The 27,236-nt window shown below is 61.6% G+C and overlaps 4 protein-coding genes across 6 annotated transcripts; 2 read left to right on the top strand and 2 right to left on the bottom strand.

The window, feature by feature from the left end:
* The first annotated feature begins 428 nt into the window (after window positions 1-428).
* On the top strand, window positions 429-8,835 carry DCTN2 (dynactin subunit 2). Of its 2 annotated transcripts, XM_066337703.1 has the most exons (14): window positions 429-532; window positions 1,894-1,962; window positions 5,230-5,326; window positions 5,450-5,511; window positions 6,680-6,778; window positions 6,923-7,083; window positions 7,213-7,360; window positions 7,441-7,506; window positions 7,611-7,649; window positions 7,751-7,828; window positions 7,944-8,015; window positions 8,122-8,224; window positions 8,301-8,392; window positions 8,479-8,835. In XM_066337703.1, the coding sequence occupies exons 1-14, from the start codon at window positions 497-499 to the stop codon at window positions 8,563-8,565; spliced, it is 1,209 nt and encodes a 402-aa protein (XP_066193800.1). In that variant the 5' UTR covers window positions 429-496; the 3' UTR covers window positions 8,566-8,835. The 2 variants fall into 2 exon arrangements, with proteins under 2 accessions (XP_066193800.1, XP_066193801.1); XM_066337704.1 differs by lacking the exons at window positions 429-532; window positions 1,894-1,962 and adding an exon at window positions 4,156-4,227.
* Window positions 8,836-9,038: 203 nt separating this feature from the next.
* On the top strand, window positions 9,039-10,760 carry DDIT3 (DNA damage inducible transcript 3). Of its 2 annotated transcripts, XM_066337665.1 has the most exons (4): window positions 9,045-9,627; window positions 9,822-9,869; window positions 9,953-10,104; window positions 10,189-10,760. In XM_066337665.1, exons 1-4 carry the CDS (start codon window positions 9,252-9,254, stop codon window positions 10,540-10,542), a joined length of 930 nt encoding a protein of 309 aa, XP_066193762.1. In that variant the 5' UTR covers window positions 9,045-9,251; the 3' UTR covers window positions 10,543-10,760. The 2 variants fall into 2 exon arrangements, with proteins under 2 accessions (XP_066193761.1, XP_066193762.1); XM_066337664.1 differs by having other exon boundaries at window positions 9,039-9,627; window positions 9,953-10,760.
* MARS1 (methionyl-tRNA synthetase 1) lies at window positions 10,722-17,919 on the bottom strand. Its single transcript, XM_066337663.1, has 21 exons — window positions 17,795-17,919; window positions 17,593-17,689; window positions 17,351-17,429; window positions 17,127-17,261; window positions 16,694-16,769; window positions 16,466-16,620; window positions 16,283-16,395; window positions 16,095-16,211; window positions 14,807-15,010; window positions 13,999-14,200; window positions 13,776-13,850; window positions 13,523-13,693; window positions 13,333-13,428; window positions 13,133-13,250; window positions 12,776-12,989; window positions 12,363-12,494; window positions 12,177-12,281; window positions 11,546-11,729; window positions 11,362-11,433; window positions 11,036-11,143; window positions 10,722-10,937 (listed from the first exon to the last, which is right to left on the bottom strand). The coding sequence occupies exons 1-21, from the start codon at window positions 17,895-17,897 to the stop codon at window positions 10,791-10,793; spliced, it is 2,703 nt and encodes a 900-aa protein (XP_066193760.1). The 5' UTR covers window positions 17,898-17,919; the 3' UTR covers window positions 10,722-10,790.
* A 3,513-nt stretch (window positions 17,920-21,432) lies between these two features.
* CSRNP2 (cysteine and serine rich nuclear protein 2) lies at window positions 21,433-25,916 on the bottom strand. The gene is made up of 4 exons (XM_066337395.1): window positions 25,747-25,916; window positions 24,750-25,012; window positions 23,933-24,229; window positions 21,433-23,030 (listed from the first exon to the last, which is right to left on the bottom strand). Exons 1-4 carry the CDS (start codon window positions 25,895-25,897, stop codon window positions 22,332-22,334), a joined length of 1,410 nt encoding a protein of 469 aa, XP_066193492.1. The 5' UTR covers window positions 25,898-25,916; the 3' UTR covers window positions 21,433-22,331.
* Between the last annotated feature and the right edge of the window lie 1,320 nt (window positions 25,917-27,236).

The following is a 27,236-nucleotide window of genomic DNA, read 5'->3' as shown; positions in this document are numbered from 1 at the left end:
CCTCCGAGAATGTCCTCGTGTTCACGTCCCGCGTGTCCCCCCCCGTGTGCCCCCCATGTGTGCTCCCGTGCGTGTCCCCATGTGCCCCCACCCGTGTGACCCCCTCTGTGTCGCCCGCCTCTCGGTGTCGCTCGCCTCCTGTGTGTTCTCCTGTTCCCCCGCCCTGCGTGTATCCCCGTGTTTACCCCCGGTATATCCCCCTTGTACCCTCCGTGACCCCGCCGTGTCCCTGTGTCCCCCATTGTCCCCCCCAGTGCCGCTCCCCCATCGTCTGCCCCCTCAGGCCCCGCCCCCGCCGGCCAGGCCCCGCCCCCGCCGGCCAGGCCCCGCCCCCGCCCCGCCAGGCCCCGCCCCCGCCCCGCCCCTGCGCTCTCGCCTCTGGCCCCGCCCCGCGCCGCTCTCGCGAGATCCGCCCCGCCCCGGCCCTGCGCGGCCATTCCGGGACCCCCCGGCACCGACCCCCCTCATTACCGACCCCCCCGGTACCGCCCCCGCCATGGCCGACCCCAAGTACGCCGACCTGCCCGGCATCGTGAGTGAGGGGCCTGGCCGGGGAGGAGCCGGGGATCTGAGGGGCTGTAGGAGGCTTCGGGGGGTCTGAGGGCATCAGGGGCCTGGGAGTCCTGAGGGGTCTGAGGGGATGGGAAGGGCCGGGGGGATCAGGGAGGGTCGGGGAGGTCCTGAGGGGTCTGAGGGTGTCGGTAGGACCTGGGGGGTCAGGGAGCACTGGGGAGGGTCTGAAGGGTCCGAGGGGATCGGGAGAGCCGGGGACATCAGCGAACATTGGAGGGGTCTGAGGGGATCAGAGGCCTGGGGGTCCTGAGGGGTCTGAGGAGCTCGGGGGAGCCGGGGGAATCAGGGAGCATTGGGGGGATCCGAGGAGGTGCTGAGGGGTCCGAGGGGAGTCAAGCGGGATAAGGGCCCTGGGAGAGAATGAGGGAACTGCGGGGATTTGGGGTATCTGAGGGGGCCGGGGGGTCCCGGAACAGTGAGGGAAACCAGCGGCATGTGGAGGGGCTGAGGAGGTCGGAGAAGGGCGGCTCTGAGAGGGTCCGAGGAGTCAGGGGGATCTGAGGGTGCTGCAGGGGTGTCTCAGGATGGTGAGAGGATCCGAGGGAATCGGTAGGAATTTAGGGATCTGTGGGCACTGGCGGGCGCTGGGCGGGGTATGAAGAGTTTGGGGTGGTCTGAGGGGATCGGGGGGGATCTGAGGGGCTTGGGAGCGTTACGGAATTGGGGGATGTCCGGGGTCCCGAGGTGGAGGAAGCTGAGGGGAGGCGTGAGGGCATTGGGAGGGTCTGAGGGGGTCAGGGTGGCAGAGGGGCTGGGGGATCAAGTGAAGTCAGAAGGGTCTGAGAATGGGATGACTGACAGGGTCTGGGAACCAGGGGGATTTGGAGGATCTGAGGGGTTGTAGGCCTGTGAGAAAATCTGTGGGTGAGCTGAGGTTTCTGAAGGGTATGGGGGGTGTGGAGTTGGCAACATTTGGGGTGTCTGTAGGAATGGGAGAGAGCTGGGGCTGGGAAGGTGGCTTGGGATGCCAAGGAGCTCTGGGTGAGGGAGGTGCCTGTCTGTGGGTCTGTCTGTGGGGAGAACACGGATCCTTGGGGAGTGGGAGCACCCCGGGATCTTTGGGGTGACTGTGGGAACTGGGACACAGAGCTGGGAGGTCAGGGGACAGGGGCAGTGAGTCAGGGTGTTGGGGGGACATTGGGGTGTTTGAAAGGCTGTTAGGGGAATGGGGGCAGTCATCAAGGCGTGTGGAGACATTGAGATGTCCAGAGAGAGAGGTGGCACATCGGAGATGTCCATGGGGATGGGCTGTGGGGGGCAGGGAGCTCCTGGGGGGGTCAGGGCTGGGTGGGGGTCTCAGCACAGCCCCTGGTGCCACAGGCCCGGAATGAGCCCGACGTGTACGAGACCAGTGACCTGCCTGAGGATGACCAGGCCGAGTTTGAGGCGGTAAGGCCAGGCTGGTGGGGGGAGCAGCAGCTGGACCGGACCCCCGGGACCCCCCGGGACCCCCCAGAACCGGCACCATGGCAGGGAACCGGCTCCCACCCCCCACGCACCCAGCAGTGCTGCATCCCGCACACTGACACATCACACCACAGGGACAATGTCCCCCCTCAGTGACAGTCCCCCCACAGTCCCAGTGTGCCCCACGGTGACAATGTCACACCACAGGGACAGTCCCCACACAGTCCCAGTGTGCCCCACGGTGACAGTCCCCCCACAGTCCCAGTGTGCCCCACGGTGACAGTGTCCCCCAATAGTGACAGTGTTCCCCCACAGTCCCAGGGTGCCCCACAGTGACAATGTCCCACCACAGTAACAGTCCCCCCACAGTCCCAGTGTGCCTCACGGTGACAATGTCCCCCCACAGTGACAGTCCCCCACAGTCCCAGTGTGCCCCACGGTGACAATGTCCCCCCACAGTCCCAGTGTGCCCCACGGTGACAATGTCCTCCCTCAGTGACAGTCCCCCCACAGTCCCAGTGTGCCCCACGGTGACACGTACCCCCCCCCACGGTGACAGTGTCCCCTACAGTGGCATGTAGCCCCCCCTGTGACACCCTGCCTGTGCTTTGGGAGGCAGGAAGGGGAGAGCCAGACAGCCTTTCCCACACGGGCTGGGTGTCCCTGTCTTTGCCGACCTTGTTCCCAAGAGGAAGGGGGCTGTCACTTCCCCAACCCCACCCCCAGGGGAACAAGGGGGACCCCCTAAACCTGCTCTGAATAGTGGGGGGTCCTCAGGCCTGGGCTAAGGCCATTCTTGGGGGTGGTTGCTCAGGGCCTTGAGTGTGGAGTGATGGGGGGTCCATCCTTGTGGGGCTCAGGGGACCCCCAGATGTGGAGTGAGACAGATCCATCATCAAGGGATCTGAAGGACCCCCAGGGCCTGGGGGGTGACACTGGATTCTGTCCTCAAGGGGCATGAGGGACTCCCAGTGTTGGGGGCACACGGGGGTCTGTCCTTGAGGCCACACAGCAGAAAGGACCCCCAGGGCTGTTGGGTGACCCCCAGATGTGCTGGGGAGGACGATGGCAGTTCAGGGGTCGCAGCCCAAGGGGTGATTTGGTGCCCCCCGAGCCAGTGAGGAGGTGCCAGGCCTTGGTACAGGCGGCACAGCCACCCTCTACCATCAGTGCTGTTGGTGTTTATGGGGTCGGGGAGATTGGCACAGGTCCCTGGCATGGAGCAGGGGCCCACCGGGTACCCCCAAATCCTGAGGGGGCAAAGAGACCCACCCCTGTGAGGGCCAGGGCTGCAAGAAGGGCTGAAACAGGGGCTTGAGCCTAAAGTGAACCCAAAGTCATGAGGTGACCTGTGGCTCCTACTGTGGCGGGAGGTGAAGGATGAGGGGTCCTAAGCCCCCCCTGCCTCGGGGAGCCCTTCACCAGCTCTGGGGTGTTGAGGGGTCCTTCCTCCCCCTCGGGGAGCCCCCCGAACTGACCAGGGCTCCCCCCGCTTCCCCCCCGCTCCCGCCTGGCCTGGACTCAGTTCGCACAAGTAAGCGTGGCCCTGCTTTGGGGTGCATGGGGGGGCACTGCTGCATGTGCATGGGGTCCCAGTGCTGTCCCCTCAGGGGTCCCCTGCTGTGCTGGGGGTTTTGGGGTACCCTGTGCTGCCCCCCCCACTCTGCCTTGCCGTCTGCATCCTCTGCCTGCTCCCCGCACTGCCCACCTGGCCCCGGGACCCCTGGGACTCTCCAGGACCCCCCGGGCTGGGTCTCATTGCCCTGGGGACTCTGCCTGGGCATGGGGGGGCCGTGCTGAGCCCCCTCACCACTGCCAGCATTGCATGGGGCAGATGCTGGGCTGGGGCAGCTCGTGGCCATTCAGAGCCCCTCCAGGGGCCCTGGGGTCCCACCGAGTGTGGGGGTCCTGTGGGGAAGCCCCTGACTCCACTCACATTTCCCCCGGGGAGGAGCTGCAGCTCCTGGAGGGAGTTATGGGGTGATCCCCAAAACTCTGGCCACATCCTGCTCCTCTCCAGGGCATAGCTCTGCTGCCCCCGTCCCCAGGGTGTGTCCCACTGCCCCTCATCCTGCGGGGGTCCCCAGCCCTGGGGGTCCCCATCCCATGGGGCTCCCTGTCCCGCGGGGGTCCCCAGCCCTCGGGGGGCGGCAGGCGCGGGCCGGACCTTCTAACGCGGATTTTGTCTCTCTCTCCCCTCTCTAACCTTGCTCTGACTTTCTTACCTCTGGGAAACGCCAGGAGCTGGTAAGCGCCCGTCTCCCGGCCGCTGTCACTGTCCCTCGGCCACTGTCACCCGCTGCCACCCACCGCAGCCCCCTAACGCTGCCAGCGCTGCTCCCGCCGCTCTCACTCCCCGCAGCAAACCAGGGCTCCCTGAAACCACCCGGGCCAGAGCCGGGAGAGGCTGGAGAGGGCCCACAGGGGGCTCCTTTGGGTCCCTCCCAGAGCCCTGCTGAGTTGGGGACCCCCTTGATGGCAGCAGGGACAAGGGGACCCCAGACACACCGGCTGTGCCCAGCCTGCCTGGCACAGGGCATGGCCCCTTGGTCTGGGGGTCTGGGGGCCTACACCCCCCACTGCCCCCCTGGAGGGGATCAGCCTGAAAGGCAGCCAGGGGGCAGTGACAACCCCAGAGGGCCAGAGGTCACCCTGGGGAAGACACAGCTGGGGGACAGTGACAGTCCCATGGGGACAGGGGTCACCTGGAGGGACCAGTGATGCTCCTGGCCAGGGGCTGCTGGAACGTTCCACAGTTTGGGGTAGGCTGAACCTTGGGGGGTCCCTGAGCTGGGCCAGGCCAGGCCAGGGGTCCAAAGTCCCGACATGGCCCTTGGGGCATCCCTGCCTGCTGGGCTGGGCCACACCAGGGTCCAGTGTCACCACACTGGGCCAAGCCGGGGTCTGCTGTCCCCACACTGCGCCAGGGGTCCAATGTCCCCACTCTGGATTCTTGAGGGTACCTCCCCACTAGGCCAGGCCAGTCTGGGGTGTGATGTCCCCACCCTGGACCCTTGGGGATGTGCCACATCACTGCTGGGTGCCATACTGGGGACCTGTGCCTGTGTCCTGGGGAGGAACGTGCCAGCGCCCCCCATCCCCACCCACGCCGTGTGCTGGGGCTGGTGGCACCCCAAGGGCCCCCTCATGCCCATCCCTGTCCGTGCTGGGGGCGGTGGTGGCAGTGTGGGGAGCGCCATGTCTGTGTCCCTGTCCCTGTCCCTGTCCCTGACGTGGCTCCATGTGCAGGAGGAGCTGAGCAGCACCAGCGTGGAGCACCTGATCATCAACCCCAACGCTGCCTACGAGAAGTTCCGGGACAAGCGCCTGGGCACCGAGGGTGTGGGTGAGCTGGGGGGCTCAGGGGGGCTCAGGGGGGCTCAGGGGGGGCTGGAGAGGGGCCAGGGGCACCCTGGGGGGCTGAGCCCCCCGTGCTTTGCTGGGTCACACCCGGCTCTGCCTCTTGCAGATTTCTCTGACCGCATTGGCCGGACACGGACAACGGGTTACGAGGCTGGAGAGTATGAGATGGTGAGTGGGCGAGGGACACCCCCACCTCCCCACACACCACTTGGGACACCCCTGTGTGCCACAGGTCCCGTGGGACCCCCGGGGTCACCTGCTGCAGTCCCCGGCCATGCCTCACAGGAGCCATGTGCCAGCTCCAGCAGTGCCATGGCAGCACCATGCTGGGCTCTGCCCAGTCCATCCCAGTCTGCCATGCTGGGAACCCCTGTCCTGACCACGGACCCCTGGGGGTGCCCAGGACAGCGCTGATGACCAAGTCCTGGATGGAGCTGGGGGTCCCAGGATGGAGCTGGGGATGGACCTGAGGGTCCCAGCATAATCCTGGTCCAGGCTGCTGTTCAGCTGGGTGTCCCCCAGGATCCCCAGGCCTTTCCTAGGTGTCCCCTCACTGACTGAGAAATTCTGTCACCCCAGTTGCCCAGGCTGTCCTGGTTCCTCTGGTCCCTCAGGGCCCTCACAGGGGCTCAGGGTGGGCTGCAGTCCCTGTCACCCAGGGTCAAAGGGGAGAAGGTGACTCAGGGTCACCTGCCTCCTTGGCCTGCATGGAGAGGAGTGACATCTGTGTCCCGTGGCCTGGTCACTGTGGCCCCTCAGGCCGCTCCATCACCCCCCATGCTGTCCCAGCTCTGGAAACAGCTGGATTTGGGCAAAGACCAGGAAACCCCCACATTCCATGGGGTGCATGAGACCACCCATAACCACCCCACAGCTTTAGAGCTCTGGGTCAGGAGGAGGAGCTCTGTGGGCACTAGGATGGGGAGATCCATGGGGGTGGTGGTGAGGAACTTCATGTGGGTGAGAATGAAGAGCTCCATGGGGATGAAAATGAGTTTCATGAAGATGAAGATGAGGAGCTCCATGAGGATGCAGATGAGCTCCAGAGCAGCCCCTCTCTGTGGGTTCCGGCCTCTCCTGGGCTGCTCCTGCCCTGCCCTACTGACCCCATCAGGTTCCCATTAGGTGCCACCTGAGGCACTGTCACCTGAGGCTGCTCTGACCTGTCCCTGCTGGCCACACCTGCTCCTTCTGCTTGGTGCCAGGTGCCACCAGCCCCTGTGAACCCCCTGAGCCCCTGTGAGCCCCCTGAACCAGCATGACTCCTCCAGCACCCCATGAGCTCCCCTGACCCAGTGTGAGCCCTTGGGAGCCCCCTGACCCATTTCTCCCACAGCTGGGTGAGGGTCTTGGTGCCAAGGAGACACCGCAGCAGCGATTCCAGCGGTTGCAGCACGAGGTGCAGGAGCTGCTCCGGGATGTGGAGCAGATCCAGGTGAGCTCCCACTGGTCCTGGGGCACAGCTTGGCGGTGATGTAGCACCTGTGTGTGCAGGTGAGCAGCCACCTGCCCCAGGTGAGCTGCCACGTGTCCCAAGGCGTGTCCCAGGGGTGACACGGTCCCTGTGTGTCCCCCACAGAGCTCGGTGAAGGAGTCGGGGGCTGAGGAGGAGCTCACGCCCATGGCCCTGGCCAGGCAGGTGGAGGTGCTGAAGCAGCAGCTGCTCAGCTCCCACCTGGAGAAGGTGCTGGGCCCTGGTGCCGCCGTGGACTTTGCTGACCCCGAGGGTGCCCTGGCAAAGTGAGTGGGAGACAGGACCCCGGGGGGACATGGCAATGTCCCCATGGGGCTGGGGTGAGGACCCTGCCCACCTTGTCCCCTGCCCGCTGTGTCCCTGTGCCCACCTTGTGCCCTCCTGCCTGTCCCCAGGCGGCTGCTGCAGCAGCTGGAGGTGGCCAAGTGCAGCAAAGCCACACCGGGGAAGGGCCCCGCACGGGACCCCGCCCCTGCCGGCGATGCTGTCACCTTCGAGCTCTACTGGAGGCCGGAGCAGGACCAGTTTGCCCAGTCTGCCAAGGTGAGCAGGGGCTGCTGGCCCCACACGGGGGTCCTGTGGGGGGGCACTGCAGTCCCAGCACCTCACCCCAAACCTCACAGGTGTCGGAGCTGGAGAAACGTCTGGCACAGCTGGAGGCAGCCATGAGGTGTGAGCCTGACAGCCAGGTGAGTGCCCCGGTGAGGGGCTGCCCTGCCTCCCTCCCGGCCCTCTCCTAACCCCTCCCTTTATCTGCCTCCTTCTGCCCGACTGACATTGTTTCCCCCCACAGAACCCACTGCTGGTGGGGCTCAAGGGCTCCAGCCTCATGGTGAGTGGGGCACAGTGGGGTTTGGGGTGACCCCTGTCCCCCCCTGCCCTCAGCGCTCTGGGGGGCGGCTGTACCCCCCCTCACCTACGTCCCCTCCCCAGGACACGGTGCAGGTGCTGCAGGCCAAGGTGAATGTTCTGGACATGGCTGTGCTGGACCAGGTGGAGGCTCGGCTGCAGGTGAGGGGAGCTGGGGGACATTGCTAAAATTGGGAGGCACTACTGAAAGTGGGGGACATTACTGGATTTGGGGACCCACTGCTGGATTTGGGGTCTCTTTCTCCCCCTACACCAGAGCGTTCTGGGGAAAGTGAATGAGATCGCCAAGCACAAAGCCACAGTGCAGGACGCTGACACTCAGAGCAAGGTACGGGCTGTGGGGCCCAGAGGCCACGGGGGGATCCAGAAAAGCCCCCCTGGGCTCTGCTGACCCCCCCCAGGCTGTGCTGAGCCCCCCAACTGCTGCCCCCCAGATCCACCAGCTGTACGAGACGCTGCAGAGCTGGGACGCTGTGGCCAGTGCCCTGCCCGACGTGGTGCAGCGCCTGGTGACCCTGCGGGACCTGCACGAGCAAGGTGAGGGCCGGGGGGGCTCAGGGACACCGTGGGGGGGTGTCTGCCCACCCCAGCACTCAGCTGTGTCCCTCTCCAGCCACCCAGTTCGGGCAGGTGCTGGTGCACCTGGACACGACGCAGCAGGAGATTGCGGGGGCTCTCAAGGACAATGCAGTGCTCTTGGCAGAGGTGGGTGCCCCTGGCCCTCCACTCACCCCCAGCCCAGGGGTCCTCACCTGTCCCCCCATCACCCCATCCCCACCTGCCCCCCCCAGGTGCAGAAGACGATGAAGGACAACCTGGCCATTGTCGAGGACAACTTTGCCAACATCGATGCCCGCATCAAGCGGCTGCAGAAGTGACAAGAGCCCAGGACACCCCCTGGGGTTCCCCCGAGGACTTCCCCGGGCCCCTCCCGCGACCCCCTGGGCTCTGTGACCCCCCCACGCAGGTCCCAGCTGCTGCTTGTAAATACCCTGGCTTGGCCCCCCCGGCACATCCTCCGTCCCCATCCCCACAGGGGTCTGTGCACCCCTCAGTCCCCACGGGGGGTCATCCCTGTCCCCCCTGCTCCGTCCCCATGTGTGGGTCTCTGGTCCCCCCGTACCCCAATAAAACAGCTCAGCTCCGGATGTGTGTGTCAGCATCTCTGGTGGGGGGGCAGGAGCAGGGACCCCCAAACTGGGGGTGGGGTGGGCACCAGGGGAACCTCTTGGAGCCAGGACCCCCACAAGGGTGACAGGCTGGGGGGCAGCTGGACCCCAGAGATGGGGGAGGTGTCCCAGGTGTGTCCCCAGCCCTGCTCCTCCCGGCCCCTCACACCGCTTTGCAGCACCCCGGCGCCCCACCTCCATGTCATCACGTCACAAGTGCCACCAGCTCCCCTCAGTTCCCCCATCCCTCCCAGCTCCAGTGCCCTCGGTCATCCCAGGACTCCCAGTTCCACCCCTCGCCCCAGTGTCGCCCAGTTACACTGCGAGGGACCCTTGAGGTGGGGGGATGGGGGGGCTGAGACCCTCCTCCCGGCCGCCTTCCCGTTAATCCCGGAATGGGCAACGAGACCCGGCGGCAGCGAGGCCCCGCCCACTCCCATAATCCCCGCCCATTCCCGACAAGTCCCGCCCCTCGCCCCGTGCCCGCTGTGGGGCGTGGCTCATTTCCCGCCATTGCATCATCCCCTCGTGACCCTCCCACGCGCTGGGCGGTGCCGCTCGTCCCACCCCTGGAGCGCCTCCATTGGTTGGCGCTTCCCTGCCAATCACGGCCTTCGTGCGCCCATTGGCTGTCGCCGCCCGAGCGTTGCGTCAGGCTGCCCTTAAAGCGGCGCGGCGGGGGGCAGGGCGCAGCGCGGGACGATGCGGACGAGGATGAACCGGGGGCAGCGACCGGAGCGGGGCCGGGGGGAGCCGGGACCACCCAGAAAGGTGCGGGGAGGCCGCGGGGCAACCCGGGGACCGGCTGGCGGAGAGTTTCCGCTCGGTCCCGGGAGGGGAACCGGAGTCCCCGCAGCCGCCTTCGCGGGACGGTGACCCCGGGGATGGGGCGGGGGCCCCGACCCCAGGCGACCCCCCCACTCGGGGGTCACCGATCCTAACAGCACCCCTTCCTCCTTCCGCAGGCATCCAGGAGAAAGTGCGTTCTTGCCGACCACCACACCTGAGAGCAGGTAAGGGACATTCCCCGCCATACACACACACCTTTGAGGTCCGGCCCGGGTCACTCCCTCCCGTTTTTCCCTCCCTCCCGCAGCCCGCGCCGGGCCCGAGGTGACAATGGCGGCCGAAGGGCTGTGGGGGCCGGGCGGCCCCCCCGGCTGGGAGCTGGAGGGGTGGTACCAGGACCTGCAGGAGGTGTTGGCGGCGGAGCCCCCCGGAGCCGCCCCCACCTGGGGGGCTGAGCAGGTGAGCGCGGGGCCGGCAGCGCCCCCGGGGCGGGGGATGCGGTCCGTGCTCCATCACCGTTCCCGCTTCCCGCTCTCTCCGCAGGCGGAGCCGGGCCCGGGGGCCTACGGGCTGGACCTGGCTCTGGCCGAGGAGCTGCTGGAGCTGCTGGGACCGGAGGGAGCGGCTCCAGTGGAGCCCCCGAGCGCGGCCCCCGGCGGGAGTGACCCGGCCCGGCCGGGCCCCGCCGAGGAGGAGGAAGAGGAGGAGGTGCGGGGGGCGCGGAGGAAGCGGCGCGGCGGCCCCGGAGATCCGCGGGAGCGGGACGGGGAGCGGCGGGTGCGGGAGCTGACGGCGCAGAACGAGCGGCTCCGCGCGGAGATCCAGCGGCTCAGCGCCGAGGTGCAGCGCACCCGGGCCGCGCTCATCGACCGCATCGTCAACCTGCGCAAGGTGTAGGGACAGGCCCGGGGCAGGGCCGGGACACACAGACCACATCGTCAGGCTGCACCGGGGGAAGGTGTCAGCGCTGCCTCACAGCTGGGGACAAGGACTCTGCTGCCCCACGGACTGAGGGGGCAGCCACATGGAGAGACGGACTCTGCAGACAGACAAATGCATGCAGCTTTTCCATGGCATTGTACAGCTCTTGTCATTTATTACACTCCTATAACCACAACCAGCATAGCCCAGTCTGCTTACTGGGGCTACTTCTTCCTCTTGCCCTTGGGGACCTCGGGGCTCCGGCCTTCGGCCAGCGCCAGCTGCTGCTTCAGCTCCAGCAGTTTGGCCACCTGGGTGTCCACCTGGGCCTTCTCCACCTGGGCAGCCTTCAGCTGCCTCACCAGGTTGCCCTGCACAGGTGGGAGGAAGGATTTGAAGGTGTGATGAGACTTTGTGGGGGGTTTAATGGCATGCCAGAGCCTTTGTCCTATACCCTGTCACCCCTCACCTGCTTGGCGACCTGCTCTGTCAGCTCCTGGATCAGTTTGGGGTCACCTGGGGCTGCAGCAGTGTTGGGGGCTGGGGTGGGGGCTGAGGCTGGGGGGGTCTGTTTGGCCTGTAAAAGGCAGAAATGGGGATAAGCCCCCCTCACTCCTGTTCTGGGCAGGTGCAGCTCACCTGGGGCAGCACCAGGAGTTACCTGGGGCTCTACAGCAACACTTCTGAGCTGGGAACGGGGAGGGGCGGTGGGGGGGGGGGGGGGCTGCAGGTGCCCAAGGTGGGGAAGTTGTTGGGGGGGCACCTGAGCCCCCACTCACCTGAGCCCCCACTCACCTGCCCTCCCCCAAAGCGCTGGCGCAGGGCTTCCACCTGCTCAGGCTCCAGCTTCTGGAACAGGGGGCTCACCTGGCACCAGCAGGGACAGAGGGGTCACACCTATGGGGTCAGGGCCTGGAGGGACACCAGTGACCCCGCACAGGGAGAGAGGCCCTGCCCTCCCCGGTCCCCGTGGCCGTACCGTGCCGACGCGGTGCCCGGCGGGCAGGGTGCAGGTGAGGCCCGGCCCGAGCCCGAAGCGCTCCGGGGGGATGCGGAGCTGGCCCTGGATGGCGGCGCTGACCCCGGGCACGAAGGGCTGGAGCAGAGCGGCCAGGGCGGCCGCCACGTTCACTGCGACACCCGTCACTGTCCCCGCGCGCTGCCTGCGGTGGGGACACGCCCGGTGACACATCTGTCACCCCCTCCCTGATCAGTGACACCCCCCATCGGTGACCTCTGTGTCCCTCCGCCACGTTCACTGCCAGGCCGTGTGCTGTGGGGACAACACCTGTGTCCCTTGTGACCCTGTGCCTCATGCCCCTCCCCGGTCATTGTCTATGGGAGGGGCCATCAGACACTCACCCCCTGCCCCGCCACTATCTGCCCGTGGACAGGGACCTCTCAGTGTCACCCCCAGCTCCTGGCTTTGCTCCACTCCTGCCCTGTGCCCCCCCTCAGTGCCCCATCCTGACAAGACTCAACAGTGGGGATCCCTCCATGGCACCCCTGGGCCCCCCAGTCCCCCTTGACCCCCTGAGATCATGGCTGTACCCCCTCCTGTGACCCCTCCCTGTCCCCCCATGTCCCCTCTGTGCCCCACTCATCCCTACCTGTCCTTCTCGTCGCCCTTGATGCGTTTCCAAGGCTCGTTCACCTGGATGTACTGGTTGCCGTGGCGGGAGATGCTGAGCACGCACCTGAGCGCGTCACGGATGCTGAGGGGGCACAGGCGGGTCTGAGCACCTGCAGGGCAGGTTCTGCCCCCCTCCCTGGGTTTTGGGACCCCCAGGACCCACCGGACTTTCTCCATCAGCTGGTGGTACTGGCGCATCTCCAGGGTGACCCTGGCCAGGAGCCGCTGGTCCTCAGCCGTGAGCACCATGTCGGGCACCACACCTGCAAAGAACTTGCACACGAACATGCCAGCCCTGGGGATGGGGGGACAGGTGTGAGCACAACCTGGGGACAGGTGTGACCAAAGCCTTGGGGACAGGTGTGGGATGGGGGATGGGTATGAGCAAAGCCTTGGAAACAAGGGTGAGCACAACCTGCAGACAGGTGTGGCATGGGGTACAGGTGTGGGATAGGGGATAGGTGTGAGCAAAGCCTTGGGGACAGGTGTGGGATGGAGGATAGGTGTGAGCAAAGCCTTAGGGACAGATGTGAGCACAGCTATGGACCAGCCCTCCTCCCCAGAGTGTCCCTGCACCTGTTGATGAAGTTGCCCAGGTTGTTGAGCAGCTCCGAGTTGTTCTTGAGCAGGAGGTCGGCCCAGGAGAAGGCGCTGTCCTGGCCCTCGGGCCTCAGGTACAGCAGGTAGAAGCGCCAGACGTCGGCAGGGATCCCGGTGTCCTTGGCCATGTCCCCGAACACGCCCACGCCCCGGCTCTTGGAGAACTTCCCATCCTCATAGTTCAGGTACTCTGGGGACAGGTGAGTGCCCACCTCAGTGGGGAGCTGGCCCCTCCCAGGCAGGTGACAGCACCAGGCACAGAGCAGGGAGAGCACGGAGTCCCCACACCTGGGGACCCCTCACAGCTGGGGCTCCCCACACCTGGGCCCGTACCTGTGGCGATGAGGTGGTTCACCAGAGTGTAGTTGTCCTCAGCACCCAGCAGCGAGCAGGGGAACACAACGCTGTGGAAGGGGACGTTGTCCTTGGCCATGAAGTTGTAGAGCTCCACCTGGCAGGTAACAGGACAGGTGGAGATGTCAGTGGAGTGCTCTGCTCTGTCCCCACCTGTAACATCACCTGGCTCCTCCTACCTGCTGGGGGTTCTTCCACCACCGCTCCCACTGGTCAGTGTAGTTGGCCGTGATGGACAGGTACCCGATGGGGGCGTCGAACCACACATAAAACACCTGGGGGAGGGCGATACCTGAGCAGGTGAGGCCAGCAGGGAGGACCCAGCAGGGCCCCCCCAGGCAGCACACCTGGGGCCAGGGGGGGACCCACCTTGTCCCGGAAGCCGTCGAGGGGCACCGGGGTGCCCCAGGTGAGGTCGCGGGTGATGCAGCGCGGCTTGAGCCCGTCCCGCAGCCAGGTGCGCGTGATGTGCCGCGCGTTGGCCGTCCAGTCACCTGCGGCCCAGGAGCGCTCCAGCCACGCCTCCAGCCGCCCCTCCAGCTGTGGGGGACACAGGTGGGACACCTGGGGTACCTGGGGGTCCCTATCCTCACCTCACCGCTCCCCCAGGGGCGCAGCTCACCTTGGGCAGGTCCAGGAAGAGGTGCTGGGTGGGCGTCACCACCGGGGTACCACGGCAGAGCTTGCACTGGGGGTTCTGAGGGAAAACGGGGCCCCAGTGGTTGGGGGGAGATCCCCAGTGGTGGGGCAAAGAGCGTTACCAGAAGTGTGAGGGGCAGGCCCAGGGCGAGTGAGGGAGGCCCCCAAAGGTGGAGCTGGGGGATCCCCAGGGGCTGCTGCCTCACCTTGAGCTCCACGGCGTTGATGAGCTTCCCACACTTTTCACACTGGTCCCCGCGGGCCTCGGCGTAGCCACAGAAGGGGCAGGTGCCCTCCACGAAGCGGTCGGCCAGGTACCGCCTGCAGCTCTCGCACCTGAGCTGCTCCAGCGTGTCCTGCAGCAGGAAGCCCCGTGCCAGCAGCCGCTGGAAGATGTCCTGGGCGATCCTGGGTGGGAAGGGGAGGTCATGTTAGCCACAGGTACCCCCCAGAGCAGGTGGGGCTCACCTGGCCTGCAGTGAAATGCTTTCTAGAGAAATGCTTTCTAGCAAATTTCTAGGGAAATGGCTTTCTAGAGAAATGAAGTGAATGGATTTGTCTCGTGTGAAGGGTGAAAAGATCCACATCTTGTAATTCATACCATCACAATCAAAACCCAACCATTCCTTAATTACATTATAAATGTTTCCTGGTCTATCAACCTTTACCACACAACGCTGTAAATGCCTTAAAGCCAATCACCTAAAATCACCCCTCGTGGCTCCTACTACAGTGCACCTTTCACAGTTTTATTTCTCTAAAGTATCAGGTCTTATTTGCAAGGCCATCCTTTGAAACTTGCTTCCAGTTCCATTTCTCTCTCAACAATGTCCTACTCCATAGAATTTCTAAGCCAGCATTTTTTATCTCAAAGTTTGCACACAGATACAGACTATGTGAGCTGTTGGTCAGGCTTTGAGAATTCTCTACAAATCCATTTCCCACACAGGGACTCACCTGGCCCTCAGGGGCTCACCTGGTCTGCTGGGGCTCACCTGGCCCTCAGGGGCTCACCTGGTCTGCTGGGGCGTGGTGGTGCGGCCGAAGTGGTCGAAGGAGATGAGGAACCAGCTGTAGATGTCGGCGTGCAGGGCGTGGTAGCGGTCGCAGAGCTCCTGAGGGCTCAGCCCCTCCTCCAGCGCCCGCGTCTCCGTGGCCGTGCCGTACTCGTCCGTGCCGCACACGAACAGCGTGTTCCAGCCCCGCAGCCGGCAGTACCTGCGGCACACCTGGTGTGGGCAACTGGCACACCTGGTGTGGGCACCTGGCACACCTGGGCGTAGGCACCTATCACACCTGTGAGGCACGTGTGTAACACTGGGGCGAGCACCTGTCACACCTGTGTGTGTGGACATCTATCACACATGGGGGGCACCTGTCACACCTGGCAGTGGGCAACTGTCACACCTGAAAATGGGCACCTGTCATACCTGGGGGTGAACACCTGTCACACCTATGTGTGGACGTCTGTCACACATCGGGGGCACCTGTCATACCTGGCAGTGGGCAACTGTCACACCTGTGAAGCACATGTGTAACACCAGGGGTGGGCACCTGTCACACCTGTGTGTGGACAAACCTGGGCATGGGTACCTGTAACACCTGCAGGGAGACATCTGTCAAACCTATGGGGGCACACCTGTAAGACCTGCAGGGGACAACTCTCACAGCTGGGTATCGACATCTCACACTTCTGGGGACACACCTGTCACACCTGTGCATGGGCATCTGTCACACCTGTAGGGCACACCTGTCACACCTGCATGTGGGCATCTATCACAGCTGTGGGGGCACTCATCACACCTGGGCACGAGCATCTGTCACACCTGTGTGTGGACACCTGTCACACCCACAGGGGTACATCTGCCATACCTGCAGGGGCACCTGCCACACCTGCAGGGGACACACCTGTCACACTTACACAGCTGAGCACACAGTGATACACCCCCTCCCAACAATCCCCCAGTCACCCCCTTGTCATCATCCCATCCCCCCACTACCCACGGCTCCTGGGGAGGTTTCCCACAGCTGGCACCACCTGCAGGTGCACACCTGTAACACCTGTGCAGGTGCACACACAGCACAGCCTCCCACATGCACACCTGTAACACCTGTGCAGGTGTGCACACAGCACAGCCCCCCACATGCACACCTGTAACACCTGTGCAGGTGTGCACACAGCACAGCCCCCCACATGCACACCTGTAACACCTGTGCAGGTGTACACACAGCGCAGCCCCCCACTTGCACACCTGTAACACCTGTGCAGGTGTGCACACAGGGAGGTTCCCCACAGCCTCACCTGGCAAAGGTGTCAGCGCTGAGGACACAGCCAATGATGTTGCCCAGGTGAGGGACGTTGTTGACGTAGGGCAGCGCGCTGGTGATCAGGACGTTCCTCTCGCCCTCCACAGGTAACCTGGTGGGGAGGGGGGGTCAGAGCAGTGACCCCCCGCTGCCCAGACCCCTCGGTGTCACCTGGGCACTCACACAGGTGTCCGTGGCTGCCGGGGCGGGGGCAGCGCCGCGGGGCCCCGGGCCCAGATGTCCACGGCGGCCGCGATGTCGTCGTCGGTCAGCATCCGCTCGGGGCTCTCCTCGTCCTACGGGCACCGGGTGAGGGGGGCTGCGCTCACCTGCCCCCCCGACCTCCCCCCCGGGGCGGGGTCGCACCTGGGGCTCGTGGCGGGGGGCCAGGAGGGGCGGGGGGTGCTGGGCCAGGTGTGTGCGGAGCTCCCGCAGCGCCTCCGGCAGCAGCGCGGCCGCGTCCCGGCACGGCTCCCACTGCGACATGGCCCGGAACCAGGAGCGCAGCACCTGCAGCTCACCTGGGCACGACAGAGCGGGGTGAGCCCCGGCACACCTGGGACCTCCCCCCTGCCCCCCCAGGCCCGCTCTTACTGGGCAGACTGGTCTCGTCCTGGAGCACTGGGAAGAGGCTGCCCCACACCACCACGTCAGCGACCGAAACAGAGTCCTGGGGGGACAGGTACAGACTGGGCAAACTGGGAGCACTGGGAGGGACTGGGAGTGTGCTCTGGGGGCACTGGGGGTACCATGGAGGAAGAATAGAGACACACTGGGACAAACTGGGGACACTGGGAGCACCAGTAGGAGGAACAAACTGGGGAAGGCACTGGGTGGTGGTGCCAGGTGAAGCCAGGACTGGGAGCTGCAGGGTGGCACTGGGTGGACTGGCAGGCACTGGGGGACCATACCGGGGTCAGCAGTGTCCCACCCCTCATCGGGGCACACCGTGGAGACAGGACTGGGGACACACCTGTCAGACAGGTAACCACAAGCTCATCCCCCCCGCCCAGGGTCCCCCACTCACCCCGGCCAGGTGGGTGGTGCCGCTCCGGGTCAGGTGCTGCTCCAGGTGAGCCAAGAGGTGCTGCAGGACCGCGATGGCCTCGGGCCCCGCCCGGCCCTGCACCAGCCGCAGGTACAGAGCGGCGGCCACCGCCGGCTGGGGACACAGCGGGGGTCACATCGGGACACGGGGGACAGGGGAGCACAAAGCGCCTCGGGGGGCACAAGAACAGGGGCGTCACTCACCTGCAGCTCCGTGGCCTCCCATTCCAGCCACTGGGTGGTGAGGTCGGTGGGCTCCTCGCCACGGCACAGGTAAAAATACCTGCGAGGAGGATTCAGGGGAGTCGGGGGGTTTCGCGCTATGAAAGGGGCGGTCGGGGGATACGGGGGGTGTTGGAGGAGGCTCTGAGGGGCGGTTCTGGGGGATGGCTTTGGGGCAGGGCTTGGGGCGGGTGTTGGGGGCTCCCCACGCCGCCCGTACTCACTGGCAGATGGCGTTGGCAGAGAAGAGGACGGTGCCGTTGTCCAGCTCCAGCTCCAGCCCGGGGGCCCGCGGGGGGCTCCGGAGGGAGCGCGGCCCTTCTGTGAGGAGGGAGAGGCTGAGGCCCGGGCGGGGGTCCCGGGCCCGGGCGGGGCTCAGGCCGGGCACTCGCGGGGCCGGGGGGGTTCTGAGGGAGGCGGTCTCACCTTCGGGGCCGCCCAGGTGCGGCCGCACGGGCTCGGGGGCGGCGCCGGCGGCCGCCAGCACCTTGAGGGCAGCGGGAGCGCCCGGCGGGACCCGGAGCCGCATGGCGGGAGGGGGCGGGGCCGCGCGGGGCACGGCGGGAGTGGCCGAGGGACGGAGGGGGGCGGAGTCAACGCCGTCCGCTCCGCCCCGGCGCCGCCCCTCTCGCGCCGCCCCAAGTCTCGCGAGAGCGCGGGCGGCAGGTTACCATAGCAACAGGGACGCTGCTGGCGGGACCACCACGGCCGGGATGGGAATAGAGATGGGATAATGGGATAATGGGATGGGATCCATGGGATGGGATAATGGGATACTGGGATGGGATAATGGGATAACAGGATGGGATGGGATCCATGGGATGGGATAATGGGAAAATGGGATGGGATCGATGGGATAATGGGAAAATGGGATGGGATAATGGGATAACAGGATGGGATGGGATGGGATCCATGGGATGGGATAATGGGATAATGGGATGGGATCCATGGGATGAGACAGGATAATGGGATGGGGTGGGATCCATAGGATGGGATAATGGGATAATGGGGTGGGATGGGATAATGGGATGGGGTCCACAGGACAATGGGATGGGTAATGGGATCCATGGGATGGGACAGGATAATGGGATGGGGTGGGATCCATGGGATGAGATGGGAACTGGGATGGGATAATGGGATAATGGGATAATGGGAAGGGATGGGGTACAATCCATGGGAGCCATGGGATGGGGTCCAGCAGGATCCAGTCGGGCTCCCAGGTGACCCCAAGCCTCTTCTGGATTGAGTCTGATCCTGGGGTCTGAAGGCATCCAAGGGGAAAGTTGGGATTTTACCCCAAATTCTGTGAATTTAACCCAAACATGGTGGACTTCACCCAAATCCCAGTGGATTTAACCCAGATTTTGTTATACTTAGCCCAGATTTCAGTAGTTTTAACCTAAATTTTATTAATTTACCCAGATTTAAGCCACAACTCCCCATCAAGTTTAACCACTTTTTATTTTTCCACTTAAATATTCTCTTTAAATACAGCATTGTCCTGGGAAACTGCAGAAAAGCGGGAAAAATTAATAATAGTGGGAAGAAGCTTTGGATTCACTTGGGGGCATTAAATGTGGAATTAAAACAGAATTTAAAAACTGAAAAATGACATTAAAAATGGAATAGAGAAAAAGGAAAGAAACAGAAAAAAGGAAATTAAAAAGGAAATAAGGCAAATAAACGGAATTTAAAAAGAAACAAGTGCAAGTAAAAATTAAATAAAGAAATAAAAAGTCAGTAAAAACAGAGAAAGGAAATAAAAACAAAAGGCAAGAAGAAATAAAAATTAAATTTTAAAAAAATTTAAAAATTAAAGGAGTAAAAAAGAAGTAGAAAAAAAGTGAATAAAAAATAAAGAAGGAAATCAAAATGACATTAAAAGTTCTGAAGCCATTTTGGGGGCCCTGGGGGGAAGTCTGGGGATCTCCCAGGGATTTTTTTTGGGGGGGGGAATAGCACCAGCGAGGGGCCAGATCCATGAAATCCAGTGGATCAAATCCAATTGAGATGAAAAGGCCAAATCCCACCTGGATCACACCAAACCTGGCAGGATTTGGGTAAAACTGGGCTAAATGCAGGAATTCTGCACTTTGGGAAGCACCAACTCAGGAGATCCAGCCCAGACGGGGCAGGGCAGGATTTGGGGTCACCTCCCTCAGACCACGGGGGGCTAAAGTCTGGGTTTGGGGCCATTTCTGTGGGATTTGGGCACCCCCACGGGGAGAAGCCCAGTGCTCCCCCCAGACTGAGCCCCGGGGGAGGTTTGGGGGTCACCGGGGCCCTGGATTGGGAACTGGCCCCTCCCCACCCCAAGCCCCTTTCAGACCCCTGGGAAATCCCCTTCTGACTCCCTTTCAGCCACTCCAGACTCCCTTAAACCCCCCAAAACCTTGGAACCCCCTCCTAAACCCCCCTGAGCCCCTTTAACACCCCCTTAAGTGCCCTTTAAATCTTTTGAGCCCTCTTAAACACCAAAAATAACCCTTTGAATCCCTCTAAACCCCACTGACTCTGCCCAACATCTTGAAATCTTGGTTGAAGCCCTAAAAAACCTCTGAGCACCATTAAATCCCTCTTTGAATCCCTAAAAAACACCCTCTGGATTCCCTTTTCAACCCTTTTTGGAACCTCTTACACCCCTCCTTTGAACCCCCCTAAAAACCTCAACCCCCTTTGAACCCATTTAAGGCCCCTGAACATCTTTTTTAACCCCCCTTAAATCTTCTGAACTCACCTAAACCCTAAAAAAGCCCTTCAAACCACCTTAAACCCCACCTGAGCCCCTTTAAACTCCTCTGAACCCCCTAAAGCCTTTGTTAAATACCCCCTAAACTTCCCTTTGAATGCCTAAAAAAGTCCCTTTGACACCCTTAAACCCTGTTGAGCTCCCTTGAACTCCTTTTAAATCCCCTTAAGCCCCTCTGAACCCCCTTAATCTCCTAAAAGACCTTTAATTCCCTTTATTAACACCTTAAGATCCAACTGAACCCCTTTCAGCCCCCCTTAAACCTCTGAGCCCCTAAAACCCATTAAAACCCCTCTGAAACCCCTTTCAACCCAAAACCACCCCTCTGTGCCCCCTTAAACTCTCAACCCCTCCTGAACCCCCAAACCCTATGAAAACCCCTCTGAAACCCCTTTCAACTCCCAAAAAACCCTCAACACCCCCATAACTCCTAAACCCCCCACTTTGAGCCCCTTTAAACCCCTTTTAAACCCTCACCCCCTCCTGAACCCCCTTTTTAAGCCTCTCTCCCACGGGGTGACCCCCAGGAGCACCAGGGGACCCTCAACCCCCAAAACTGGGGGTGCAGGTGAGACCTCAGTGTGGGAAAACTGCTGGAAAAGCTGACATTGAAATCAAAAAGTCGGGGAAATAAAAGGGTGGATTGGGGGATTTGGGTCCCTGTGACCCCAGGGTCTGGGAGCATCCAGGTGAGCAGGTCCTGAAGGCACAGACCAGCCCAGGTGAGCAGATGCAGGGGCTGGGAGTGTCCAGGTGAGCAGATCCAGGTGAGCACATCCCACAGTCTGTAGGGTCCACGGGAGCAGAATGAAGGATTTGGGGCACAGACCAAGCAGGTGAGCAGATCCCAGAATCCAAGAGCGTCCAGGTGAGCAAATCCCAAGGGCACAGACAAATAGGCAGCTCCACCCCATATCCCAATTTTCCCTCATTCCTGCCTCCTCCCAGGCTGGAATTGCTCCTGGCTGGAGCTAAAAAAGAGAGAAAAGCCCCAGAAATGAGAAGTTTCACCCCAAGACAGATCCCAGAGCCTCAGCAAAGTCCAGAGCACAGGTGGGTTTTCCAGGAATCCCAGTCCAAGGAAGGGCTGGAAGGATCAGGTGAGTCTGGAGAATCCACACCTGGAGAACCTGAATCCATCCCAGTCTGACCAGTTTGAAGCCAGTGGAGATGCCTGGAGCACCGGTGAGCAGGAAGCACCTGAGGAGCAGCACAGGGAATTCCAGGTGCTCCAGGAAGTTGGGTTCACCAGGAACAGCACATCCAGGGGAGACCAGGAGCTGGACACCTGTGACACCTGCAGGGCTCTGATGGGGGATGGATCCTGAGTGCAGGAGTGGCAGGAACTGATTCTTTGGGAAACACAACCAGGTGAGGCTCACCTGGCATGGACAAGGAGCCAACTGAGAGCTTGGGGATCAGGAAGGGCAGGGCCAGGTGATGTTACATCCATGGGATAACCTGTCACACCTGCAGGGCTCTGATCCTGCTGCAATTGGTCCTGGCCCACCTGGATGCACAGAGCCCACCAGCAATGGGCCAGGATCACAGCTAGGGGCAGGGACAGGGACATTCCTGCACCTCCACATTCCCAAATCCTGGTCCTTGGAGGGGCAGCTCCAACAGCTGCTGGAAAGTCCTCCCAGCAAGTGAATGAACATTTCAGAAGATTCCAACAGGTAGAGGTGAGCAATGCCAGGTGATGGAGCAACCAACAAGGAGGTGAAGTTGGTTCAACCCCCCCCAAATTTTCCAGGTGAGTTTGCTGATCCAGTCTTGAGTCTCTTGTGCCCGTTTCAGGTGTTTCTCAATAATCCATCCCAGCCGCAGGGTGAGTGGGAGCATCACCTGGATGAGGTGGGATGGGACACGGCCCAGGTGAAACATTCATTGAACAAACAGGAATTAGGGGAAAAGGGCTTTTTCCCCTTAAGAACAAGAACAGTGGAGGCAGCCAGGGGGACAGAGCTGCCATGGGATCCAGGAGGCTCCAGCTCAGGTCAGTCTTGGCACAGGTGACCCCTGCCAGGTGGGATGGAGAACAGGAAGGATCCAGGAGGCTGCAGCTCAGGTGAGTCCTGGCACAGGTGACCCCTGCCATGTGAGTGAAGGACTCCTGGCCTGGGCCAGGTAAATCCTCTGTCCAGAGAAGCCCCCACCAATTAAATAATCTATCCATGGAATAAATAAAGGAGCCAGAGGGCATGAGGCCACTCATATGGGCAGGTGGGGCTGCTCCAGGTGCTCTGGGAGATTTTGGGATGCTCCTCCCTTGCTCACAGCAGGGACAGGCGGGACCCCCAGCTCCTTCCCAGGGGGGCTGGAGGCTGGAGCTGGATGCTCCACGTGGCCACTCCCACCCTTGGCACCTGCCCGTGGCTCCACCTGGCAGTAGAGCCCAGGTGCATCAGCCAGGTAAGGCTGGGAGCCCACCTGGGCTGGCTGCCCCGGGGGATAGCACAGGACAGAAGATTCCAGCGGGAACTGGGCTGGGATGAGGATGGTGGAGGCGAGCCCGGGGCACTGGGGAGGTTTCACCTGCCAGGTGTCATCCAGGTGCTCCCCTAGGACGCAGACCCCGCCCCCCTCTCCCCCAGAACCGCTTCCAGAGTCTTCCTCAGCCTTCAGCCTCTCCAGCTCCTCGGCCGTCTGCAGGTGCAGCACCGCCCGCTCGTTCTCCGCCAGGTATTCCTGGAAGTCCTGAGTCTCGGGGGGCTGTGGGGGCGGCCAGGTGGGGCCAGGGAGGGCCGGTGCTCCCTCCTCTTCCTCCTCCTCCCGCCGGTTCTCCAGCTCCAGCTTCATCAGGGTGTGCAGGAAGTGCGTGCGGACTCGCAGCGGGTTGAACTCGATCCGCCCGGCCACGTTCCCGCAGCCGTCCCGGGAGCAGCCGCAGGGGAACGACGTGCGGTCCACCTGGGGCACAGGGGACAGCTGTGGGACCCTGCAGCACCCGAATCCCACCCCCAGCATCCTGGTGGGGCTTGACCTCAGCCAGGTGTCCCCACTGGGAAGAGATGTGGACAGGTGGAGGATCCCATAGGATCACTCCCATAGCTTGAATCCCACCCCAGAGCGATCCCAGATGCCACCTGGACAGCAGGAATTTGGCTCTGGGGTGGGGAGAAGAGTTTACACATTCCAGATATGTCCAAAACACACCTGGAGCTGCTCCTGCTCCTTCAAGGAACAAGAGCATTCCAGCACCTGTTGGAGCACAAATACCAGCTGCCTCCCCTGGTATTCTGCTCCCTCAAGGAGCAAGGACATGGGCACAGTGGGTGTGCCAGCACATGGCTGACCTCGAGTCCCACCTGTCCCCCCTTTTCCCAGGTCACCTGGCACCGGATGCTCTCATCTGGTGTGAGCCTGATTTTCTGAGTCTGAAAGATTTTTAGCCTGCTAGCAGCTGCTAACTTTTTCCCAATGAAAAATTTCTCAAGAAAGCGTCTTCTCAAAACCATCCTGGCAAATAACTCTCCTTTCTCAAAACAATCTTTCTCCAGGTTTTGCTGTTTCTCTAGTTTCACCAAGGGGATTAGAGAGATGTCATTCCCATTCACACCAATCATGTCACGTCTGTATCAGAACACCTTATAAAAGGCACTAAGAATTAGACAATAAAGACTTTTTCCTACGCTCTTTGCCTTCTGAAATATTTGGAGCCTCTCATCTTTCTTCTGTGTCTACGACGACATCTGTCACATCTGGCTCTCCCCACTCCTCAAGGAGCGAGAGCACAGAACAAAACCCACAGGCACAGGCAGGAGAGGAGCAGCCCGGCCCTCCCCCTACCCAAACCCCACCCTGCAGCTCACCTGGCACTGGATGCCGGCCTGGCTGCAGGCGCAGGTGCGCGGCTCGCAGGTGAGGCGGCAGAGGCAGCCGCACTGCTCGCGGGACAGGCGCAGCGCCCGCAGCTCCTGCCGCTCCTCGGCGTCGATGCGGCGCACGCCCGAGGCGCGCAGCAGCGCCCGGCGCCGCTTGGTGGGCAGCGGCTGCAGGTAGAAATAATCGCCCACCTCCACCTGCCCCACGTCCAGGTCGTCGTCAGACACGTCGGCCAAGGTGAGCCCCGCGGCCTCGGCCGATGGCACCGTGCCGTTCTGGGTCAGCTGGGGACGGAGGGACGCACGTGGGGATAGGGGATTGTCGGGGGTCCTGCCCTCTGCCCAAACTGAGCCTCTCCTTGTCCCTCCCAAGACCTGTCACCCCCAGATACCACCCAGATTTTTCCCTGTACCTGCTAAAATCACCCCCAAAGTGTTTCCCACCTGGATTCCCCTCAGTTTGCCCCTCTTCCAATCTCACCCAGGTATTTTTCACTTCCCTCCCTCAAACCGCCTCCCAAAAAGGATTTTCCACCTGCCCACCACCACCCTTCCACCTATTTCCCACCTGGATTCCCCCCTCTCAGCCCCAATACCTGGCTCCCCCAAATCTCCCCCTCCAAGTACTCCCCACCTAGATTCCTCTCTCCCAGCCCCAGTACCTGTCTTCCCTAATCCCCCTCCTGGATTCCTCCCTCTCAGCCCCAATACCTGACTCCCCCAAATACCACACCCCTCCCAGATATTCCCCACTGGATTCCCCCCTCCCTCCCCAGCCATCCCTCCTCGCAGTTCTCCCGCTCACCTCCCTCCTCCTGGCGCGCAGTTTCTCCCTGCGGAGGTGCTGCCGCAGGTGCTGCCGGTGGCTCACCTGGCGCAGGTGAGCGAACTGGCTGAGGCTGTACCTGCGGGCGCGGTGGTGCCGCGGGGCCATGCCCAGGGAGCTGCCGCCGGCGCTGGGCACGCAGGTGAAGCCCTGGCGCCGGGCGAAGTAGTAGACGGTGACCTGGGCGAAGCGCACGCGTTTCCCGCCCCGGCGCGCCCGGGAGCGCCGCAGGATGGACGGAGCTGCGGGCACAGCACGGCTCAGCCCAAAGGTCACCCCCAATTCCTCCCCAAATTATGTAATGTTCATCGGTTTTCCCCGTTTTTCCCTCCAAAATTTAAAAAATAGCTGTTAATTCACTATAATTCCTCCATCCCGAAATGTTACCGATTCCCCTCCAAACTCAACTCCCCCAAAATCTCTGAAGTTCTTTAACTCTTCCAAAATTTCTCCGAAATTCAAAGGGGATTCAAGCCCCATGAAGCAGCCAAATAATTCCCCAGGAATGCCCCAATTCCTGCAAACTTTTAAAAAATCTCAGAAATTCCCCCAGTGCCCCCAAAAAGTAAAAAATTCCTCTGAATTCCCCTTACTTTAAAAAACAAAAATCTCAATTAGCCCTCAAATTCTAAAAACTCACAAAAAACCAAAAAACAAAATTCACCAAAATGAAAAGAATTTCCAAATCCCCCCAAATTCAAAATCCCAAAACCCAATTTAAATAATCCCCAATCCCCCAAATGACCACTTTATAAAATCCCCCTTGAAAACCCAAAAACCCCTCCCTTCCAAAAAAAAAAAGAAATTGCTACAAAAATTCCCTCACCATCCCCTTAAAAAATTCCACAGCATTCCCTCCAAACTCCCTAATACTTCCCCCTAAAAAACCCGCACCGTGACCGAAATTCCCCCCATTTAAAAATCCTAAAAGAAAAAAAACCCCTCCAAACCCCGCCCAGTCCCGGCCCCGGCTCACGCCCGGCGCTGCCGGAGCTGCCGCTGTCGCAGCTGTCGCCGCTGTCGCTCGTGGCGATCTCATCGTCCGAGGCGGCGCCGCTGGACGCGGCCGATCCCGATCCCACATCGTCCGGCTTGCGTTTGATCCCGGCGCTCGGGACCGCGGCCATCGGGGCTCGGCTCGCATGGAGACCCTGCGGAGAGCACCGAGGTGCGTGCCGTGGGTCAGCGGCACGGCGTTCCCGGGGTTTGCTCCCGCAGAAATCCCCCGATCCCAACGGGTGGTGTTGGTGCCGGCTCATCCCGGCGCTGGGTGTTAATATTTCATGAGTCATGGTTCCTCGAGCTGGCCAGGAGAAGATTCCCTGGATTTTCTAACAATCCTGCCCTTCCTGTCCCAGATAAATCCCGATCCCAAAGGGAGTTCCCTGTGCCAGCCCATCATCCAGGCACCAGGGATCTCCACACAAACATTGACCCTTAAACTTGCTCCGGCTTCCTCTATCCCAACTTCTCCATTCGGGATTGAGTTGGGATGGAATTCACCAAAAATCAAAGGAAAAGCACTTTTTTTTTGTTGGGATTTGGTTTGATTTGGGTTTTTTAGGGTTTTTTTGGAAAGGCACTGCCAGATTAACCCCTGACACATCCTGCTCCCCCCTTTAAAATTCCCTAAAGTTCAGAAAAACCACCAGATGCTCCAAGAATTCCCAATCCACCACAGATGCCAGATTGGGAATAAGCCTCCCTAAGATTTTCCTGCCCCACACCCCTTAATCCCAAAAAGATCAAAGAGTCCCAAAAAACCCACAGTGATATTTGGGGCTTGGGGAAATTTCCAGCTCCAGGTTGGGCAAGGGAAGTTTTGGACCTGATTCCCATTGGGAAACTTACAGGATGAATTTGGGAGTCCCCCTGGAGCCTTTAGGGGGGTTGGGCTTTGGGTGGGATTTGCTGGAGCAGGAGGGAATGACAGATCTGGATCCAGCCCAGGGATCCTTCCCTGTCCCCTCCAGAAGGGAATGTTTGGGTCCCAAAAAGCAGGATGGGAATTCCCAACCCGTGTGCCAGTTTGGGTGAAATCCAGGTTTTTGGGGTGTTGTTTGGGGGAGGGAAATCAGGGAATCCTGGTGGTAGAGGGGGGAACAGCAGGAAGGAAGGAACTGATCCAATCCCAGGAGGAGTGAAGGTGGAACATACCCCTCCAATCTTTCCAGCTTTCTATAATTGCCAAAAATCCTCAAATTATTCCCTAAAACCACATTGCCATGGAAAATTAGAGACGGAGTCTGAGTGGATCCCACCACCTGCACGAGGATCCTTGCCCAATGGATCTGTCAGGATACAATTCCTATTCCTCACATAAAAGCCCAAACTATTCCAAATTATCCTTTCCATGGCATAAAGAAACTCCTGGAAGAGTCAACATGAAGGAAAAAAACCTCAAAACAATTTAATGAAAATACCGTGTTTCCATTTTTTCCCATTTTAAATTGGAAGGAATTTGTG

The sequence above is a fragment of the Sylvia atricapilla genome, chromosome 29, assembly GCF_009819655.1.
Source record: "Sylvia atricapilla isolate bSylAtr1 chromosome 29, bSylAtr1.pri, whole genome shotgun sequence".
In the NCBI taxonomy this organism is placed as follows: domain Eukaryota; kingdom Metazoa; phylum Chordata; class Aves; order Passeriformes; family Sylviidae; genus Sylvia; species Sylvia atricapilla.
Note: the sequence above shows the minus strand (reverse complement) of the source record. Positions and strands in the feature narration are given on the sequence as shown.